Source organism: Camellia sinensis, chromosome 10 (genome assembly GCF_055761805.1).
Source record: "Camellia sinensis isolate YWXY chromosome 10, ASM5576180v1, whole genome shotgun sequence".
Taxonomy (NCBI): domain Eukaryota; kingdom Viridiplantae; phylum Streptophyta; class Magnoliopsida; order Ericales; family Theaceae; genus Camellia; species Camellia sinensis.
Genome location: NC_138970.1, coordinates 147,939,313 through 147,960,794, shown reverse-complemented (window position 1 = coordinate 147,960,794; position 21,482 = coordinate 147,939,313). Strand labels below are relative to the sequence as shown.

The 21,482-nt window shown below is 37.5% G+C and overlaps 1 protein-coding gene across 4 annotated transcripts; it reads left to right on the top strand.

The window, feature by feature from the left end:
- The first annotated feature begins 7,577 nt into the window (after window positions 1–7,577).
- Window positions 7,578–20,918, top strand: LOC114275441 (nicotinamide adenine dinucleotide transporter 1, chloroplastic). Of its 4 annotated transcripts, none has more exons than XM_082892575.1 (10): window positions 7,578–7,908; window positions 8,150–8,245; window positions 10,603–10,709; window positions 11,710–11,758; window positions 12,053–12,114; window positions 19,665–19,759; window positions 19,965–20,053; window positions 20,180–20,274; window positions 20,417–20,708; window positions 20,848–20,918. In XM_082892575.1, exons 1-10 carry the CDS (start codon window positions 7,827–7,829, stop codon window positions 20,889–20,891), a joined length of 1,011 nt encoding a protein of 336 aa, XP_082748701.1. In that variant the 5' UTR covers window positions 7,578–7,826; the 3' UTR covers window positions 20,892–20,918. The 4 variants fall into 4 exon arrangements, with proteins under 4 accessions (XP_082748701.1, XP_028073287.2, XP_082748700.1 ...); XM_028217486.2 differs by having other exon boundaries at window positions 7,587–7,908; window positions 12,002–12,114; XM_082892574.1 differs by having other exon boundaries at window positions 7,587–7,908; window positions 20,417–20,918.
- Window positions 20,919–21,482: the final 564 nt, after the last annotated feature.

Sequence of the window (21,482 nt, the reverse complement as noted above, 5' to 3'; positions counted from 1 at the left end):
CGTATTTTGTATGTGTTGCATTAGTGATGTGCGTTTCTTTAGGATCATGCATTTTTCTAACTATCTTCTTTTCTCCAACTTGCCTCGTTTGAGTACTAGGTGAGCATTTTTGTTTTAGCATATCATATATGTGTTGTGTTGCCATGTCAGCATATTCCCATGAGGCTACTTGCTTACTTGAAATATCTCTATGAAGCCAGTGGATGGAGGCCATTTGTTTAGATTGGAATGACTTTGATTATTATACATATGAGCTCGCTTTTCCTTTGAGTTTCACATATTCAAAACTCTTTTTAAAAAAACATGAAATCAAAGAAATCCAATATAAGTGATGTAGTCTATACTTTGCTTCACACAGTAATGATAGTATATTAAATAATCAGAACATGAGCATATAATGTCCATAAAATTCACATCATGATTAGTAGAGGCCGATCTTTGATCGGGTGAATAGGGTGCTCAATTCATGACATTTCCCTCTTATGCCTAAGTTCCCGAACTGAAACACTTTGGTTATGACGGAAAAGTGGCCTTTGGCATGAGTCACGAATTTCCTAAATTCTTCAAAGACATTTAGGTGGCAAATTTGAAATCTGGCAATGCAGTCCATTTTTTGCATCTCTGATGATTAATGGATTTTCTAGGATTTGCCGGATTTGGACTCTCATTCATTTTTCTATTTCGTATTGTACTTGTGAAACCAGATTCAGAACCACGGGAGTCTGAACTGTAGGACAATCGCATCCGAGGAGACTAAACCCCTCTAAGGAGCGCGAAAAACCAGTTACAGTTTCTGGCAACTTTGTTGGGGAATTAGAGAACTTGACTTGAACTTTATGATGTGAACTTTTATATACAAATATATGGTCATTGCATTTTATTTGCATTGGTGCTCATAAGTCACTGTGTTTACCATTTGATATCCTGGACGGCTTGCCGGAGGCTTGTCAAAAGCTTGCTAAAAGGTTGGTCGAACGTAGGCAATGTCACGTTGGGAACACTACCCTTGGATATGGGTTATCGCTATACTGTTGATCCTCCTTTTACCTTTTGGTGTTAGGTATGAGAGGTATAATAGGTAACCTTGCTGAGGTACTATTTTGACCAAATTGGCCTAGTGCATGTAGTAAGCTCTAGTGACTATTCCAAAATATGACAGGAGGCTCACCCATATTCAAGATATTATGATACCACTTGTTTGAAGTAGTGAAACTCTAGATCATGCCAAAGCTAGGACAGGGTAACCTTACCCCCTCATAGGGGTGTTTTTGCTCTCTTCATTTACTATGTGCTACGTGCTATGTAGATGGGATCTATACAGGGGTTCCTAAGATCAGTGGTTTAGTTATTTCAGTTTGTGGGGTAGAATTCAGTGGGGAGTACAGTCATTCAACTATGATCATATCTATTCTGTTGAAAATTAGGCTGAGGTGCTGTTTGTTTTTTACTCTTTTGCTAGGTAGTCTTGGAACCGTAGCTTCAGAAGGTTCTAATATCCCCCATGTACTTTGGACTCATGTTGGTAGACTTTGTAAGGTCAGAGATTTAGTTCAGGTACAGCCTGTGTTTGCTTCACTTTTGCCGGTGGCAAGGCGAAGAAGAGCTAGACAGGGTTCATCGGTTCCACTGTTCCGGCATTCACCAATTAGATCACTTTTGTTCAGTTCATCCTGGGCACAGTCATCTACTCTTGTAATGGCTCAGTCTTTGACAAATCTAGAGGATTTACTGATCCCTTTTCAACAATCAGTAGATTCACTCCAACATGATATGGCTTGACAAACTGAGATATTGCACAAAATGATAGTCCTCCCACTATTTAACTTTAAAGGCCTCTATCAAATTGGGGTTCAAATTGAGGATGCCATCAGATAAGGGATCATTGTGGAAGATAATGAGCCTATGAGGAAGAATGTTGTTCATAGTTCCAATGTTACTACTAGTGGTAGCACAGTTGCGAAATGCTCAAAAGTAAACACTGTCACTAGTCCCATCAAAAACCCTTTTGCTGCTAATAGCCTAAAACCAACCACTTCAACTCGGTCCCAAGTCTGAAATTTCCATTCTATTTACATAGATCTCTCTCAAGTCTTGAAAATTCTGCTAGAAAAAGGGCATCTAAAGCTCCTAGAACCCCAACCCCTCCAAAGTCCTCTTCCACCAAGACATGACCCCACTAAATATTGTGTCTATCATCAACAACATGGTCACAATACAAACTGTTGCATTCGCCTTCGTCAAGATTCAGGATCTTATTTATGAAGAGATCATAACTCCACCAAAAAGACTTCATGCCACCACTAACCCATTACCTCCACACCTCAACCTAATCCATTCACTACCATCCACCTACAACTCCAGCATATACATTACCTCATCCCATTTACCCAAGTCTGAGGTGTTCATTCCAGAAAGGATGGACTTGTGTATGATGGATGCACTTGAACCCCAATCATCTTCAATCCCAATAATTGAACTCCACAATGGCCCCATTCCAGTCCAACCTACTCCAAAGAGCTCAGCCCAACTAATGCATCAAGACCAAGTCGGTTCAAATACACCGCGGACAACAATGGTCGAACCCACTACTTCTGAGCTGATGAGCATGATTGAAGATCTTCAAAGAACTGTGGCAGATTTAGCCTTTGGGATCTTTGCTCCGTCATCAACCATATCACATGCTAGAAATTTCACGTCAAAAAGCTCCCCAATCTTGGGACGAGCTGTATTTGAAAATGGTCAACCCAAAGCTATCTTAAGTCTGGGTGATGACATGTTAACAACAAATAGGCCTCGCTCCGATATAGCCACCCAATCCCGTAGCAAAGCTGAAGCAAGTAGCAAGAACAAGGTTAGGGCAAGTATTGATCCTTATGCACATCTTCGGTAGGCTATTAAGACTTTGAAGGTCAAAGGGCTGAACAAGCAGCAAGTGCTTACAGTTGTTGCAAAGATTGTGGATGACACTTTTATTGCTCAGGTTTGAGGCATTTTGAATCAGGGTGTAGTCATGAAAAGGGATGTTGTACCAGGAACACCCCTTTCAGCTCTAATCTTACACCCGTAATAGATCTTCAAACCCAGTCAACATTTGCTGACCCCTCTGTCAATACTTCCAGGATGGGTAACTGCACCTTCAATCCCTTTACATGACCTTGTCCAAAGCTCTCCAAATCCTCACAGGACAAGGCCATCTCAAACCCCTTGACCCTTGGCCTCTCCCTGATTGCCTTCTAGCTAGGTATGATGCTACCAAGTATTGTGCCTTCCATCAGCAACTCGGCCATGACACTGACCGTTGTTTTCATCTTCGCCATGAAGTACAAGACCTGATTGACAACAAGATCATCTCCCCACCAAGTCCTACAAAGTCTGTCAATGCTGAATCAATGAAGTTGGGGGATAATGCGACTAGTTCTGTGATTAGGGATGAACCACTTGCTGATGGCACGCATTTTACTCCAGACGTGGTGGATGGCATGCATTGATTTTAGCAATTTGAAAATGTGGTTTATTTTACTTTTTGACTTGGGTTTTGAGTCAGTCTTGTTGCATCAGAGTTTGGTGATTTCAAGGGCTTTAACTCGGATAGGACTATCTTGTTTGTGTTTGTCTTTTCACTCTTTATTTTGATTCTGTTTCAATCAGTGAACCAGAAGTTCTGAATGAAACTGCAGTTATTTTCACCTATTTTTCTATGCCTTTAAATCACCGCATTGACCAAAGTTTTTCAAAACTGTTTCCACAACTGTGGTGAAAACAAAGAGGGAGGAATTCATCGAAATTTACAAACTTTGGTCAATGCCTGTTAATGTGGGTACTGAGAAGGATCCTGGCTTGGTCCTGATTGGTTTAATATTGTCTTCAGAGGAGCAACAAGTGACTAGTTGCTTTATTAAAAGATTTCAAAAATATTTTTTGCGTGGTCCTACGAAGATATGCCTAGAATTGATTTTGAGATTGTAAAGCACAAGATCACTCTCGAGAACTGATCCCTTAGTTTTCAAACCTTGATTGAGAATGTTCAACAATCAACCAAAGTATGACGCTTGCATGGCCGAATTGGAAGCAGCTCTTAAATTATGGGCAATAAGGTCAGATATAATCGAATGAAGCTTGCATAACTAGATGAGAAGCAGCTCTTGAACTAGGGTAAAAAAAAAGACAGATGTGATCGAAGATTCAAAGATGGGTCATTTCTCAAGCCAATAGAGATCGATAAGAAAGCTAAATCCCAGAATTTGAGAGAAGAAAATTTATTACTGAAAGGCAATCAAGTTCCTATCCATGACACTAGGGGCAAATTCAGACCCAATAAGATGGGCTCTTACATCATCAAGACTATTTGGTCAGGAACAACAGCCATTCTTGTGGATTTAGATGGCTTAGGGATCTCACAACCAATCAACATGGACAAGTTAAACTTTTCAATCTTTGAGAGTCTTGCTGGGTCGAGAACCCAAAAGGGTGACCCAGGAAAAAGCTAGAGCAAGAAGAAAAATGTAAATAAACAGAGAAAAAGAAAATAGAAAAAGAAAAATAGAGCTCGCAAGGTCGAAAATCTAGAAGGGCGGCTTTGGCAAAAGTTAGAGCGCAAAATGAGAGAGTTTATACTCGAGTAAACCTTAACCTCAGAACTACGTAAGGCCTGATTTCTAAATGTGGCATACGTAGGCAACTTCATCCTGAAGTTCAGTCCTAACCATTTTTAACTTGCTTGTCTCATCCATGTTGATTGACTTATCTTTATTCAAACTTGGCTATTCTATCCATGTCCAATTGGCTCATCTTCATTCAAATTCGGTTGTCCTATTCCGTTAAAAGATTTAGTTGCAAGTCAAATTCAGTTCGGATTGGAGGTTGTGCATCTCAAGAGTTAATTCCACGATTGGTCGGGTAATGACCATTTGCAAAAATAGTTTTTGAGGACTTTTAGTGAAGTTGACTAATTTTTTCAAAAATTATTCTATTTTTTTCAAAATCGGAAAATTGCTTAGACCCAAAAAAGGAAATTTTTTTAGTGCTTATAGTTTGACTTACATGATTTTAAAACAGAAAGTAAAACAAGCATGTTAATCTAAACTCTCATGTTAGTCAAAATTGTTTTAGCAGAAAGCCAAAAACAAAAAATATAGTCAAAGAAATGAACTAGGGGCATAGTCAAGTCAGGTTTTTTGTCTTTTCCCCATTGTCAATGCACTCGCCAAAAAGGCCACAACTAAAACTAGCAGCAGAGGCCAAAAGCTCTCTCATCCTCCAAGCAGTGAGCTATCGAGCCAAATGTGAAGCCCGAACTAAAAATGGAGCTGGATATTCAACTCCCTCATTTGGACGGGTCTGATCACACCCAAACTAGCGTCTGAACTGGAATGGGAAGTAAAAAACATAGTATGTGAGACCAATTAATTGTATACCTGACCGGTGGGACATGCTGTGACTCACTTCGGTCAAGTTAAGCCAAGGGCATCGCCAAACGATGTCAGTTGCAGATCTACTGTACATCCAGTCGCACCACAACCCCTCTGTGGGAAAGTTCACTAGTTATGAGCGAAAGAAGTAGGATCTAGCCGAGCACAAGGGGCAAGGGTCCACAACTTTCAGCTTATCCATCAATCACACCTGGGAAGGAATAAAAAATAAGAGAGATTAAAGAATATAGATATGTGCGCTGAGAGAAAAAGTGAGGAAATGGTTTTTTAGAGAAAATAGAGATTGAAGGCCAAAGTGATGTGGGAGTCATAAAAAAGAAAGGGTGGGAAACAATATTCATAGACGAATCAAGTAATCGTATTTTGTATGTGTTGCATTAATCATGTGCATTTCTTTAGGATCATGCTTTTTTCTAACTATTTTCTTTTCTTCAGCTTGCCTCGTTTGAGTACTAGGTGAACATTTTTCCTTTAGCATATCATATTTGTGTTTGTGTTGTCATGTCGAGCGTACTTCCATGATACTACTCACTTACTTGAAATATCTCTATGAATGTCTGCGGATGGAGGCTATTTTGCTTAGATTGGAATGACTTTGATTATTGTACATATGAGCTCGTTTTTCCTTTGAGTTGCACATATTCAAAACTCTTTTAAAAAAAGCATAAAATCAAAGCAATCCAAAGTAAGTAACGTGGTTTATACTTGTTTACTTCACATAGTAATGATAGTATATTAAATAATCAGAGCATGAGCATATAATGTCCATAAAATTCACATCATGATTTAGTAGAGGCCGATCTTTGATCATGTGAGTGGAGTGCTCAATTCATGACCTCCCATTCTCATGCCTAAATTCCCGAATCAAGACACTTTGGTTATGATGAACAAGTGGCCTTTGGCACGAGTCACGAGTTTCCTAATTTTTTTAAAAATATTTAGGTGGCGACTCTGAAATCTGGCAATGCAGTCTATTTTTGGCATTTCTGATGATTAATGGATGTTCTAGGATTTGCCAGATTTGGACTCTCATTCATTTTTTTATTTTACATTGCACTTATAAAACCAAATTTAAAATTACAGGAATTCGAACTGTAAGGCAATCGCATTCGAGGAGACTAAACTCCTCCGAAGAGCGTGAAAAAGCAACTATAACTAGAAATGACAGTTGGTGATATGCAAATAGGTGGAGGAAATGAGAGGGGTGATAGCGGAGTAGGCAAGGTGAAAGGTCTGTCGGAGGGTTGTAATGACTTTGGTTAGGTATGTGTAAGCACACTCAAATACCCTGAATTACCTAATAAAAAAATAGATAACAATTTTCCATAAATAGAAGCTTAGTTATATTTAAGTTTATAGTATTCTCTTTATATATTTATTAAAAAATTTTAAATCATTTTTATTTTGAAATATTTCTGTTTCTATTTCTATTTATAAATATAAATATTTAAAAAATTATAAACAAAAATTTATTTGGGATGTATTTATATTCTTATTATCACAAAAAAATTAATTACACTTATTATTATTATTTTTTCATTCATTCATCATTCTCTTATGTCATTTGGTTGCCACCCTCCACTAATCACCACCACAACCTATAATCACCACATTTAGTGGTTGGTCATCATTTGTGACCATAAATAATCGTCTCTGGTTACCGTAAATCACCTCTCATTAACAATTGACAATTGACAATCACTTCTAATCACCATTTTCGACTGTCGACAGTGTCTTTCGCCAATCAATTCTTTTACTTGTTTTCAAAAACAAACATTTAAGGGAAATGCTCTGACGTGCAATACACACCATATGCAATTCTACTATAAAATTACGTAAGTTTGTATGAATTTTTATAAATGATCAAATAAAAATATATAGATTAAATACAAATTCACATAAATTCGTCAAAATTTAAGACTTACACAAATTTATACTGAACTTATACATTTTTTTGTTATTACTTATGTAAATTTATAAAAATTTAGTGATAAGATCCCACACTATGTGCATTACACATTAAAAAAAATTTCCAACATGTAAACGATCTGTGTACCAAATATGTATATTTTTATTTTTATTATATCATAAACAAGTCAACTAATTTTTTTAAATAAAAGACAACAGCTACCAAATAAACGGCATCATAAAATTAGTTGCTTACAACTATTGGCAAATTGAAGACACTTTTGGACAACACCACCACTACTTCCCACTTCTGGATCGAAAATAACAAACAAACCCATCAAAACCTCTCTCTCTCTCTCTCTCTCTCTCTCTCTCTCTCTCTCTCTCTCTATATATATATATATATATAGGCGGCTTCGAATAATGTTGCGCTGAGAAGTTATATATACATGCCATTGTGGAATAATTAAAGTCAAGTAGTTCTTCAAGATGACCGCTGGCGGCGCGCGGTTGTCAGATCGTCGGAGCTCGAAGAAAATCATCTGCGACGCCGCCGCCGGTGCCGCCGCAGGTTTTGCTCTTTTTACCAAAATTCCTCGATTTTGATTTAGAAAGTGTTTTTGAGTTTTTTGTGATTTCAGTTAGGGTTTGTTCGTTTGGTGATATTTTTGTTAATTTTTGATAAAGCTAATGAATTTGTTAAGCTTTTTGGTGCTTTTGATGGTTAATTGTCAATTGTGTGAATGCTTCGATCAGAAGCTGTCGATTGAGTCAGTTTTTGGTTTATCATATGCGATTTTTGTGCTCTGCAGGGGCTATAGCTGCAACTTTTGTGTGCCCATTGGATGTGATTAAAACCAGATTGCAAGTCCATGGCCTTCCTGAAGCTCACCATTCTGGTCCAAAAGGTATGTGTTCTTGTATGAATTTTGTTTACTCTATAGCTAGGAACAGTATGGTTTGTTTGTTTGTTTATACAGTAGCATTTTTGGACAATAATAATGCTTTTGGCTGAAGTATCTTTCTGAAACTGGAATGTATCGAAAACTCAGGTAATGGAATGGTCATTCCATCAAAATATCCATTCTCGTGTTTGGTTGACTAAAAAATTAATGAAAAATACATTGCACATGGAATCGCCATTTACCATTATAAGGGAATGATCATTCCATAGGGGAGCCTAAGGAACGACAATTCCATTCCATTCTATCTCATTCCAGTGAACCAAATAAAGCATTAGTATGGAAGTTGATTGTTTTCGCAGAAACTATTTGTGCCAAAATGCAACAAGGGTTCTGTTTTGTTTTGTTTTTTTCTTTTGAACTTTGACTAGTAAGAAGGTTGATGAAATTGGGTTGTTGGTAAATAAATGCTAAAATCATTTGTAACTGTGGTTAGTTAGAGGTGCATTCTTTGGATTTTGGAAGTATCAATTTCTCATAGTGAAGTTTGCCATACGTGAGTCTATACAACAATTGAAATTACATATTAGATTAAATTGCAGTCCATTCCAAAGCAATTGAACTAGACTTCAAAGCTCCTAGGTAGAGGGACAGTAGAACATAGAGCATTATGTGACATTAAACTATTAGTTCCTGCTGTGATCTCTTTATGTGCTATAAGCTGTAGGCTCTTTATGCACTTCTGAGAATGCTGAAAAGGGAACCTTACTCCTTAGTTTGGAGTTGTCTTCAAATCATACTTCAATTTATTAACATGAGAAAAAGCTTGTAATAAAATGACTTTTATTTGGTAACTCATTCAGTTAGTGTTACGAAAGGGATGGATGATGAGGGACCCAAAAACTGAATCCTATAGTTTAGGATTACACTTTCTTCCACAAAATTAATGGAGGTAACCATTTTGTATTAATATATTCAATACAAGGATCAATTCTTTACTCACAAATGGGGCAAATGATTTCACTAAATTTCTTTAATCAAACAAAACATCTTTGGGCAAAGCATTTTTATATAATATATATGTGAAGTTCTAATGATCCTAACATAATTCTTCTCTATTTGTTAGATTACAAAAATAGACATAGTCCATCACCTATTGTATGCTAAGAGTACATTTACCCATTTTGGTTATAAAATTCAAAGGTTTGGAAGGTAAAATCCTTTGAAGTCCAAATGAAATTCCAATCATTTATTTATTTTTACATTCTTCCACTATATGACAACATAACTAATTGAAAACAGTTTGAAATTTCTATTACTTTTTCAAAGCGTGCAATTCATCAAATATTAAAATTCACATTAAATGAATATATTCCATAATTATAAGTTCACCATTCTAAGTTTGTTCAAAGGTTAGCAAGTAGATAAAAGGAAATCATGTTTGAAAATAAGGAAAAAAAAACCCGTCAAAATTCAAGCTTTCTATAAGCCTATGACCAAAAGACGTTAAGTGGGTTACCTTTGTCCGATGGAGATTAATTTCCCGAGCAAAACTATAGCAGAAAAATTGCCTTGCCAATAGTTGCAAGTGGAAAGCAATGAACCGACACGTCAGAAAGAAATCAACTAATCGAGTATTAGATAGAGCCAAACATACACACATCTTCGCATTTTCAATATTTTAAGAAGATTTTTGGCATTTTTCATTATTAAAGTTGTCTTGCATAATCTAACCTTTATGGAATATAATGAAGTCAATGAACCTCAATTACTCTAACCATGTAAGAGCTCCATAATAGGAGTATAAGACCTTTTTCATTGACTTCTCTACCACTTGGGTGAGTACAGTAGTCCACTTGGCTTCATGTAACAACTAACAACTAACAATTTTTGACTCTATCTCCTTGTAATATCATTATCAAACTATGCAACACACATCCTCATTACCCTCTTTTTTTGGTTAAGACATCACTATTAACAAGCTTTAGCCTCTTCGGCTAGCACAAAATCTCCACCAGTGCACATAGGGATTTTCTGGGGAAAAAAATTATGTTAATATGTTAGAATTTTGCACAATCAACCATTTTGGTCTAATATTTATTGATTTTTCAATTCCTCTTCTATTATTTGGTTTTAGAGATGGAAACTAATTTTCCCTGATAAAAATAACTATGAATTTACTAAAACGAAAGACCCGAGGAATATATAGATGAGCTATACAATAGAAAAATGATGCTTAACCTTTGGACTGAGTTTTTTTTAGCTTCCTCTCTCCAAATGTTCAACTTTTTTTTAAAAATTTACACGGGCTCTTCTTATATATGTTGATGTACTTAATGCACTTCATATTTGGTGACAATCAGGTAGTATCATTATTACAAGCCTACAGAATATAATACGAACTGAGGGTTTGAAGGGACTGTACCGTGGCCTTTCACCAACATTGGTGGCACTACTTCCAAACTGGGCAGTGAGTATTACTTTTCTTGGGTTGTTCTTGAAGATTAATGACCAGTACTCCTTTATTATAGAAGCCATTGCAGCTTCAAATATATATATATATATATTAAAAATTTTATATACTTGAGTGCACCTTCATATCTTTTCTGATTTTTAATGTACTCTTCCCTCCCATTTTGTTGGATTTCTTTTCTAGATAGTGCTCATTGCTTGCTTATGTGCAGTCACTATGGTTACACTGCTGAGGAGTTTTTAGTTCCAACAAAGGAATCAGCCTGTGGTTTTCTTGTGTCTGAATCTCCAGAAATCCCCTCTTTCTTTCTTTTGTTAATTCTTTTATAAGTTGAATGCTTCTGTAGTGAAAAAAAACTTGCTTTGGTTCCCATTTTAGTTGTCTTTGCAAAATAGATAACTTTTAGAATTTAATCATTGTTCCAGAGAACTAGGACAAAGCCTGCAGGGCAGCCAACCCATTTTGGAAAATTTATGATGGAACCAAATATTTTTTGCCCATAGAGCGGGCTCATTTACCAGTGTTCTAAGGCAATTTTTGTTGTTACTTTGTCACTGCATGTGGGTCTTACGAGTGTTCCAATCTTATCCATTGCTTCTTCTTTATTTGTCTAGTAATTTGTTCTCCCTGGGAATTCTTTCAGGGGCAAAGCAATATCTGTATTTCTAGTTTCATCAAGTCATTATGGGAAAACAACCATATTAGAAGCTTCCTTTTTGGTAATTGTGTGTGCAAAATGTGGTAGAATCCTCTCACTTTCCCCCCTTGATTTAAAAGCTGGCTCAAGCCAATCTCTCCCAACAATATTTTTTACATTGTTTTATAAGATTTTTGCTGCATGCTTTTATCCTTCTTACGTGTTTCTTGGAAATCAAATTTCTTTTCACTGAATATTTCTTGAATTGATATTTAGAATACATTTTCAATATTGTTTTCCCTGTTATATTTTCTTTATATTTCTGTAATTGACAAAACTATATATATATTTTTAATGTAGGTGTACTTCACAGTCTATGGGTATCTGAAAGACCTGCTCCATACACGTGGTTGGTAAAGCTTTTTATAATGTTCCCATTTATCAATTGATTATTTTGAGTTGTTATGAGACACTTTGTTGTACCTGTGAACTGGGAAGTTTAGTTGGTCGGTTTGATTTCTTTCAATATTTCACACTGTGATAATGCAGTGAATTACTGTAGTCGACTTATATTTGGTGTTAATATGATTGCTGATTTTTGTTCAGTTGGTTGTTTTGATTTCTTTTAACATTTCATACTGTGATAATACAGTGAATGACAGTGGTCAACTTACATTTGGTGCGAATATGATTGCTGCTTCAGGCGCTGGTGCGGTCACTGCAATTGCAGCAAATCCACTGTGGGTTGTTAAGACCAGACTCCAAGTAGGTTGGATCTTGTTATCTGCAGTTTCTTTCAAACTTATTGAAGTAGGTTAGTGAATGCTTTTAGTTTCTGCGCGCTTGACTTGAAAACAAATACTTGTACCTATAACTTATGTGTATGTATTACCATTGCAGAATTCTGTAGTTGTAATTAATTTTATTGGAGAATGTTCTCATGTTGGTCAAACAGTATGCTTCTCTATGTTGCAGAAGTATCAAAACTAGAACCACAGCTGGAAAATGAGATGGAGTTTGAAAGAAAAACTCCTTTCAAGTGCTAGGACGCACACACCATGCTGAAATAGGTTTTGAGCTCTGCAAGTAAGCCTCCTGGCACACTTTAAATAAAGTGGATATGAACTAAAACATTAGTAGTGCAAATTGACTTTTAAATTTGACCATCTAAGTATTCCTTTGTAGTAACTGCATAGCAATAATCTAATTCACCTTATCTATGGCATGTTGCACAATTTCAGAACTGAAGGAACTGAATGACTTGTGTCCTCTAAGGTCTATGTATTTATGCAAGTATTTAATTAATGTCAAGTGGTTTATAATATCTCATGGTTATTGTGGCATCACTTCTGGACATGGAGAAGGGTCTGAAGGTTGCTTTTGGCATCTTTCAAGATTCGGTAGTACTAGATTTATGTCATCACCGTTTGATTTTTTTTCGCTACTCTTGTAAGTTTTCCATCTCATCAAAGGTGGGATTTTTAAGGGCATACCTTGAAATATGTGATTAACAAAAAGCAATTGATGCATGAGAAATGCAGTCTTTTAAATCCCAATGATGCCTTATTCCAAAGAAACCTAATTCACTGGGTGCACTTGACAGTGATCCGTGTATCACATGCCTTGAGAATGAACTGTCACTTGATGCATGGTTTGGAATTTGACAGAAGCATTGTACTGGGGCAACTTTTTTGGTGTATGTTTGTGAAAAGGTAAGCTTGCATGTTTGTGTAGAGACACTTCAAAGGTGATTTTGAACCTACGATATCTTGAAATAAAGAGTATTGAGCTCACACTTAACTTTGATGATCCTCATATTTAGGAACTAAGCTGATACTTTGTTTGCCATTGGTTAAAATTTCATAAAAAAATCATAGTCTATGATACCAATCTTTTGTATCAGTTGAAGTTAGCATTATTTAGAAGCCTAGAAGTATTATATCAGTGTGTTCACTAGAAATCCTTACCCAGCTCATGAATAATATGCAAGCTAAAACTCTCATATGTAGGCACGAGAATACACGTACAAGTTTCTGAAGTCAGATTCCTGCTTTTATTAAGAAAGTCCACTTGGGAATTGTGTCAAGTAGGTGTTAAGTGTTAGGGTAGTTTGGTCTTTATGTCTTATGCTTATTATTATAAATAGGTGTAAGGGGGAAACCTATTCTTTAGAATCAAATAAACAATACAGCAGCTTCTCTCTCTCTCGTTCTGTTTCTTTTCCTTCTTCTTCTTCTTCTTCTTCTTCTTCTTCTTCTCATCTATACATTCAACATGGTATCAGAGCAATATCTTCCTCCTTGAAGATTGTTCCTCTCAGTCTCCTTCCTATTCTTGTATCTTGGTACGTCCGTTTTACAACCAAAAAAAAAAAAAAAAAAAAAAAAAACATTATGCTCGAAATTTAATGGGTAATCACCCTATAATCTCCTTTTGATTGTTTGGTCATTATTGTTTGAGTTTTCCAATTTTTTTGATTTTTCGTCAAAACTAGGTGATTTTTCGAAAGTCACGGTTTGAACCTTTGTTTGCTGGTTTTGTCCCTCCTCCTCCTATCCTGGGAAGCCGACTGGAACCCTAGAGGGGTTTGGTGTCCCTGGTTTGATGTATTTTGGCCCTACCTTGGCTTTTTATTGCTGTTCAGATGCTCTGTTTCAGTTTTCTAGCTTGTAGTTGATTTGGTTGCTCTGTTCTGGGCTTATCTTGGACTGTTTTAGCCTTAGAAGGTGAGTTTTTGTTCTGGTTGGGTGGTTTCTGGACTTGTTTGATATCCAGCTTGTGTTTTTGGACCCTCTTTTTCTCATCTCATGGCTGACAGCTTGGGTTAGGACTCTAAGGGCAAGGAGGAGAGTGGACTGAGTCGTGGTTTGACTCTTGGTGATAGTCCTTCTCTCTAGATTAGTCCGGTCAAGCTTAATGGTCTTAATTAGTTGATTTGGTCCCGCTCCTGTAGGTCTTGCTATTGCTGCCCGGTGTTTGACTGGCTATATTACTGGTAGTACCCAGCAACCTACTGCGGATAGTGCTTTATCTGCTCAGTGGATTTCTGAGAATGCTTTAGTTATAACCTAGCTAATCAATTCTATGGAGCTTCCTATTTGTCGGACTTTTCTCTTGATGGATACTGCTCACAAAATCTGGATAGCCGCCTCTCAGATGTATTCTCAACAAGGTAATGATGCATAGGCCTATGAATTGAGAAAGAAGATTAGGGGCTTGGATTAGAAGGATCGCTCTTTTGCAGTGTACTATGCGGAGTTGAGTGATTTATGGCAAGAGCTAGATTACTACTAGAGTTTCCAGCCAGTTTGCTCCACGGATGTCGCTATGTTTCAGCAGGTTGTGAAAAAGGAGCGGGTGTATGACTTTCTTGCTAGCCTGACTTTGGAGTATGATCAGATACGGGTTTAGGTGTTGGGTCGCTCTTCGTTTCCTGCACTGTGCGAGGCTTATGCATTGGTTCAGCAGGAGGAAAGTCGTCGTAGTGCTATGGTACATGCCTCTACTCAAGATCGGTCAGCGATGGTTGCAGCCCCAAAGTCACGTGTTACTCAGCCTAGTCAGTCTCAGAGTGGTGGTACAGGTCCCTTGGTTGATTGGGACCGGTCGAAATGTGATTATTGTGGGAAAGATAGGCATGATAAAGAACACTGTTGGAAGTTACATGGTTGGCCTACTCGAGGTCATGGTCGTGGTCGTGGTGTTCGTCCTCAAGCACATGTATCGGAGACTACTGCTAGTGCCTTGGGTGACACTGGTTCTCTTTCCTAGGATGAGCTTCACACTTTTAGACATTTGATAGCTCGCCTTGATTCTTCATCTACCTTAGCTCCTTCCTCTTCTGCCTCTTCCAATTTTTCCCACATAGGTATTGTTGCTAGTGCACTTAGTACCTCTTCGTCGTCTCCTTGGATTATTGATTCCGATGCTACAGATCACATGACGGGTACTTTTAGTTTTTTTCATTCTTATTCCTTTGGTTCTGGGCGAGATAAGGTTAGAGTGGCTGATGGCACTTTATCCTCTATCTCCGATAAAGGTTCAGTTCACTGCACCTCTTTGCTTTCTCTTTCATCTGTTCTTTATGTTCCTAATTTTTCAACTAACTTACTTTCTGTTAGTAGCATTACAACTGCTCTCAATTGCTCTGTAAGTTTTTTTCCGACTGATTGTGTCTTTTAGGAACTGGCTACGGGGACAATGATTGGCAGTGGTAGAGCACAAGGTGGTCTGTACTTTCTGGATGCTGTTTCTCCTCCATCAACTTTGTCCTCTCAGGCTCTTCAATCTACTTCCGACTCCTCTTTACGTCTGCTTCATCAGTGGCATCGTCGTTTGGGCCATCATTTTTTTAGTATTTTAGAAAAACTTTTTCTTTCCTTAGTTCCAGATTGTCCTAGAAATAACTTTGTTTGTGATGCTCGTGAGCTTGCTAAGCATAAACGTACTTATTATCCTTTTATTAATAAAAGAAGTACTTTTCCTTTTATGCTTATTCATACTGATGTGTGGGGTCCTTCTCCTGCAGTGTCTACCTCTGGTTATCGGTGGTTTGTCACGTTTATTGATTGTTATTCCCGTGTGACTTGGATTTATTCACTTCGTACTAAAAATGAGGTTTTCTCTTGCTTCCAAAGTTTTCATAAAATGGTATCTAATCTCTTCAATGCTAATATCAAAATTATTAGGAGTGATAATGAGACTGAATATGTTGATGGAGCTTTCAGGACATACCTCGAGGAGCATGGCATTCTTTGTTAGATTAGTTGTGTTGGTACTCCTGAACAGAATGGAGTTGTTGAACGCAAGAATGGCCACCTTCTTGAGGTTGCTCGCTGTCTCTTGTTTACCATGAACGTTCCTAAGTCTTTTTGGGAGGATGCTGTTCTTACCGCGGCTTACCTTATTAACCGTATGCCCTCTAGTGTCCTCCACTTCCAAATTCCTCTTAAGCATCTTCCTGTGCCTTATCCCACTTCTTCCCTTCCCCCTCGGGTTTTTGGCAATGTCTGTTTTGTTCATCTCCAACCTTGTACTCGTGGAAAGCTTGATCCCAAGGTTGTCCGGTGTGCCTTTCTTGGTTATTCTGTTACTCAGAAGGGCTACAAATGCTATGACCCTCACATTCGTAAGCTATATGTTAGTATGGATGTTACCTTCCGTGAATCTGAGTCTTTTTTCCTATGTCCTCCGCTATCTCCTTATGAGGAGAGTGTTACGGATGAGATTGCGAATGAATCATATCAGCATGAGTTGTCTTTTTTCCTTCCTAATCAGCGGGCTGTTATTTGTGGTGAGGGGGAGCCTAAGAGTTCTGTTGAGAAGGAGACTGATATCGGTGGTCGTTTAGATAGAGCTGATCTTAAGACTTATTCACGGAGTCAGAAAGAGCAGACTTCTCTTGTGCCACCCGGTCAATCATCATAAATTATGCTAGTTCCATGCCCAGTTTCCACTGACTCTACAGGTAATAATCCTTAGCCTATTTCTTCAGTAGTTGATAGCCTTGTTGTTGATGATTTGAGTCGTCCTATTGCTCTTAGAAAGGGGGTTAGAGCCTGTACTTAACACCTCATTTTTAAATTTGTGTCATATGGTTCGCTGTCTTTTACATATTGTGCCTTTGTTTCGTCTCTTTCTTTTGTATGTATTCCGCAGGGTTGGAAAGAAGCTATAAATGATCCTAAGTGGAAGGTAGCTATGGTAGAAGAGATGCAAGCTTTGAGTAAGAACAACACTTGGGAGTTGGTGTCTTTTCCTAATGGAAAAAACCAGTCGGATATAAGTGGGTGTTCACCATTAAGCACAATGCAAATGAGACGATTGAACGGTACAAAGTAAGACTAGTGGCCAAAAGATTTATTCAAACATATGGGATAGACTATCAAGAAACTTTTGCTCCTGTAGCGAAGATGAATTCCATTCGAGTTGTTCTTTCGTGTGCTGCTAATTTGGGATGGCCTTTACAGCAACTAGATGTGAAGAATGCCTTTCTTCATGGAGATTTGGAGGAGGTATACATGGATGTACCTCCAGGATTCTCATCTCAGACTACAGTTGGAAAGGTTTGTAGATTGAAGAAGGCTTTGTATGGTTTGAAACAATTTCCTCGAGCATAGTTTGGTCGATTCCTAAAGGCAATGCTGGGATTTGGGTATAAGCAAAGCAATGTAGATCATACCTTGTTTGTCAAACGCAATGTACATAAGGTAACAGTGCTTATTGTATATATGGATGACATAGTTGTGACAGGTAATGATGAGGAGGTAACTCATCTCAAGATGCAGTTAGCTAAGAAGTTTGAGATCAAAGACCTTGGTCCATTGAGGTACTTTCTTGGGATTGAAGTTGCCAGATCTGATAAAGGCATCTTTATGTCTCAGAGGAAGTGCATTCTAGATCTTCTTGAGGAAACGGGCATGTTGGGTTGCAGACCAGCTGATTCTCCAATTGAGGCTAATCGTTATCTTTTTAGTGGGGTTGTGAGCTCGTAGAGAAGGAAAGGTACCAAAGATTTGTGGAAAGACTGATATATCTATCTCATACTCGGCTAGATATTGCCTATGCAGTTGGGATAGTGAGTCAGTTTATGCATGATCCTCGTGCAACTCATTTGGATGTAGTCTATCGTATTTTGAAGTATCTTAAATCTGTCCCTGGAAAAGGAATTTTGTTCTCTAATCATGGTCACTTGAGATTGAAAGCATTCACAGATGCAGATTGGGTAGGCTCTATAGATGACAGACGCTCTACCTCCGGTTATTGTGCTTTTGCAGGGGGAAATCTAGTCACATGGCGGAGTAAGAAGCAAGCGGTAGTATCCAGATCTAGTGTTGAAGCTGAATACGGAGCTATGGCACATGGAACATGTGAACTAATGTGGCTTCACTCTTTGTTGAGTGATATAGGGTTTGATTGCCGAGATCCCATGACTTTGTATTGCGACAACAAGGCTACCATTAGTATTGCGTACAATCCTATTCAACATGACCGAAGCATATTCAGATTGATAGACATTTCATTAAGGAGAAGTTGAATAAGGGTGTGATATGTATGCCTTTTGTTAAGTCTGAAGATCAACTGGCAGATGTTTTTACGAAGGGTCTTAGTAGTAAGGTCTTTTACCTCATTTGTTGCAAGTTGGGCATGAGAGACGTCTTTGCATCAACTAGAGGGAGAGTGTTAAGTGTTGGGGTAGTTTGGTCTTTATGTCTTATGCTTATTATTATAAATAGGTGTAAGGGGGAAGCCCTATTCTTTAGAATCAAATAAACAATATAGCAGCTTCTCTCTTTCTCTCGTTCTATTTCTTTTCCTTCTTCTTCTTCTTCTCATCTATACATTCAACAGTAGGAGATCCATAGAAATGTCCTGAATCTCTTTGTACTAGTGATGGACCTAAAGGGATCTTCAAGGTCGATACTTGCCGTTGTTTAAGATTGCTAGATATTTCTCCATGTCAGTGGCAAAATATTTCCTTAAGATTTCTTGAGATTTCATAAATGAGCTTGATCCGTTCTTAAGCAAGTATCTTTGTGCTGGCCAGTCTAGAAATAATAAATGATGAAGTCCCACATTTTGGTGTCGGTTGGATGTGGTTGACTTGCATTATGGAGATCCCATGCATTTGTTGATTTGTAACTGTGGGTTGGAGATTGTTGTAGTCCCACTTTAAATCCTCTCACCAGTCTTTGACTTTTTGTAGACTACAGGAATTTGAAGTCTATCCCCTGTTGTTTGCAAGCAAACTCATATCCTTCAATCTTATAATGTCTAAAATCATCACTTTCATCATTTTAACTCAGATCTGTCAGTTCATTTCCCCTTCCTTGTAATACCATTGTATTCTTGTGTAGCCCCACTGTTCCATTTATTGATGAAACTACTTATTGTAAACATCCTCCCATCAAATGTCTTTACAGTATATGGTCAAAGTTGGGCAATAGCATTGTGGTAAAAATTATAAAATATTAAAGATTTTAAAATATTTGAGAAAATGACATCATGGACCACGTGATCTGTGCTTAAATTATGGTTTGCACATTTGATAAACCAAACCAAACCAACTCGTGTTCCAATCAAGTGGGGGCAGCTACATGAATCTTTGTTTTTTTTTTTTTTTTGATAAATAGCTACATGAATCCTTTTTCACTAGCACTTTGATAAATTGAGTACTTTCAGTTGATTCAGTCCCTTTGGAATTGAATGTGGCTTGTAATAACATTTGTGCTTTCTGAGCTGTTCTTGACATCTCTAAAAGTTCATATCATATCATATTCGAATCATTCTTATTTTTCATTTGTTTCCTTGTTTAGACACAGGGGATGAGACCAGGTGTGGTTCCATACACAGGCATTTTTTCTGCTTTAAAAAGGATTGCACATGAGGAAGGAATCCGGGGGATGTATAGGTGAGTGTTTCTCAGTAAGTTTTTTAAATGTAAATATATAGATGTCAGGCTTGATGATGCACCTCTAAAGCACTGGAATAAATTTGCTTATTGATGTATTTGGAATGGTTTTGTCATCATAGATAGCGGCCCATCTAAGTTGTTGGAAGTATCTCTGAATCATTATTTTCGGTGTCATAATGCCATTTTTTTGTGGTTTAAACAGTGGTCTTTTGCCTTCATTAGCTGGAATAAGTCATGTTGCAATCCAATTTCCAGCATATGAAGAGATTAAGTCCTACTTAGCAAGAAGGGGTAATGAATATGTTCTTTTTGTCATTCTTTCTTTACATTTTTCCTTTCAAAATTGATTTAGGTATAGGAATCATGTGTAATAGTGACACGTAATTTGTGCTGATCATACTTATTTGATGTTATCAGACAATACAACCCCTAACAAGCTAAGTCCTGGGAAACTTGCAATTGCTTCTTCAGTATCTAAAGTAGTTGCCTCAGTAATGACTTACCCACATGAGGTATGTGTCCCGGGGCTTTCTTCTGTAGGTCACTAGTCACTATGACAACTTAGTGCCTGCCAAAAAAATTATATTTTACATACACAGTATATTAGCACCTTTATTTTGTTTGTCATAAGATTTGAATTTCCATATTCACCAGGTTGTGCGTTCCAGATTGCAAGAGCAAGGACAACTGAGGAATTCCAAGGTCAAGTATGCTGGTGTTGTTGATTGCATTAAACAGGTATTCCAGAAGGAAGGTCTTCCAGGCTTCTACCGTGGCTGTGCAACTAATCTATTGAGAACGACTCCATCGGCTGTTATAACATTTACCAGCTACGAGATGATACGTAGGTTTTTGGAGCAGATTTTATCTCCAGATGACAAGCATTCAGAGGCCAACCCTAAATCTGATGGCCATATTAAGCGTCGAGAGGAAAACGACAGGACAGGTAATAATAAAGATGATACAATTGTAGAGAAATCACATAATCCATCTAATAAGAGAACCGCTATAGTTCCTCTCAGAAGCACTGATAAGCTTAGGGCTGAATAGTGTTACAATTGTTTCTTTTCCATCTTATGGCACAGTGAGAAGATTTCCTGTAAGTGGGAACTCTTCAATAAGGCAGTGAATAAAAATGGCTGCAATTTTTTGGACATGTGGCGTTATTGTTATGTTCTTTTGCTGTGTTCCGAGTTATTTTTCAACCTTATTGATGCATTCCTTTTCAGGTCAGTTAAAGCTTTTACTTGTGTTTTTGAACCAAGCACTTTTTTCCCTTACTCATGTAGTGTTTGTTTTTTGAGGTCCGACTCATTTCATGTATTAGGTTTAGGGGTGTCAGCGGATATTCCGATGCGCCCAAACCGACCGAATTGAACCGATCCGTCACATTTTGGACGGATGCGTGATGATGAACGGACGTTTTGGACGGATTTGAGGTTCCTTTGGCCACAATCGAACAGCCAAACTGCGAGCACCCTACTAATTTGTTAGACTTTGAGTTTTTAATTTATTTAGATATTCTGTTTGTGTTTTCAGTTAAAAAAAAGTTTAGATATTTTGTTGTGTTTTCAATTTGTTTTCAATTTAGAAATCCGTTTATCGAATGGTAACTGCTGATATTTGGTATTTTTGTGTGAAAAATATAAGGCGTAATTTTGTATTTAAAAAAAAAAAATCAAATTAAATAGTTTTTAAATAAAAAAAAGTTATGAAATAG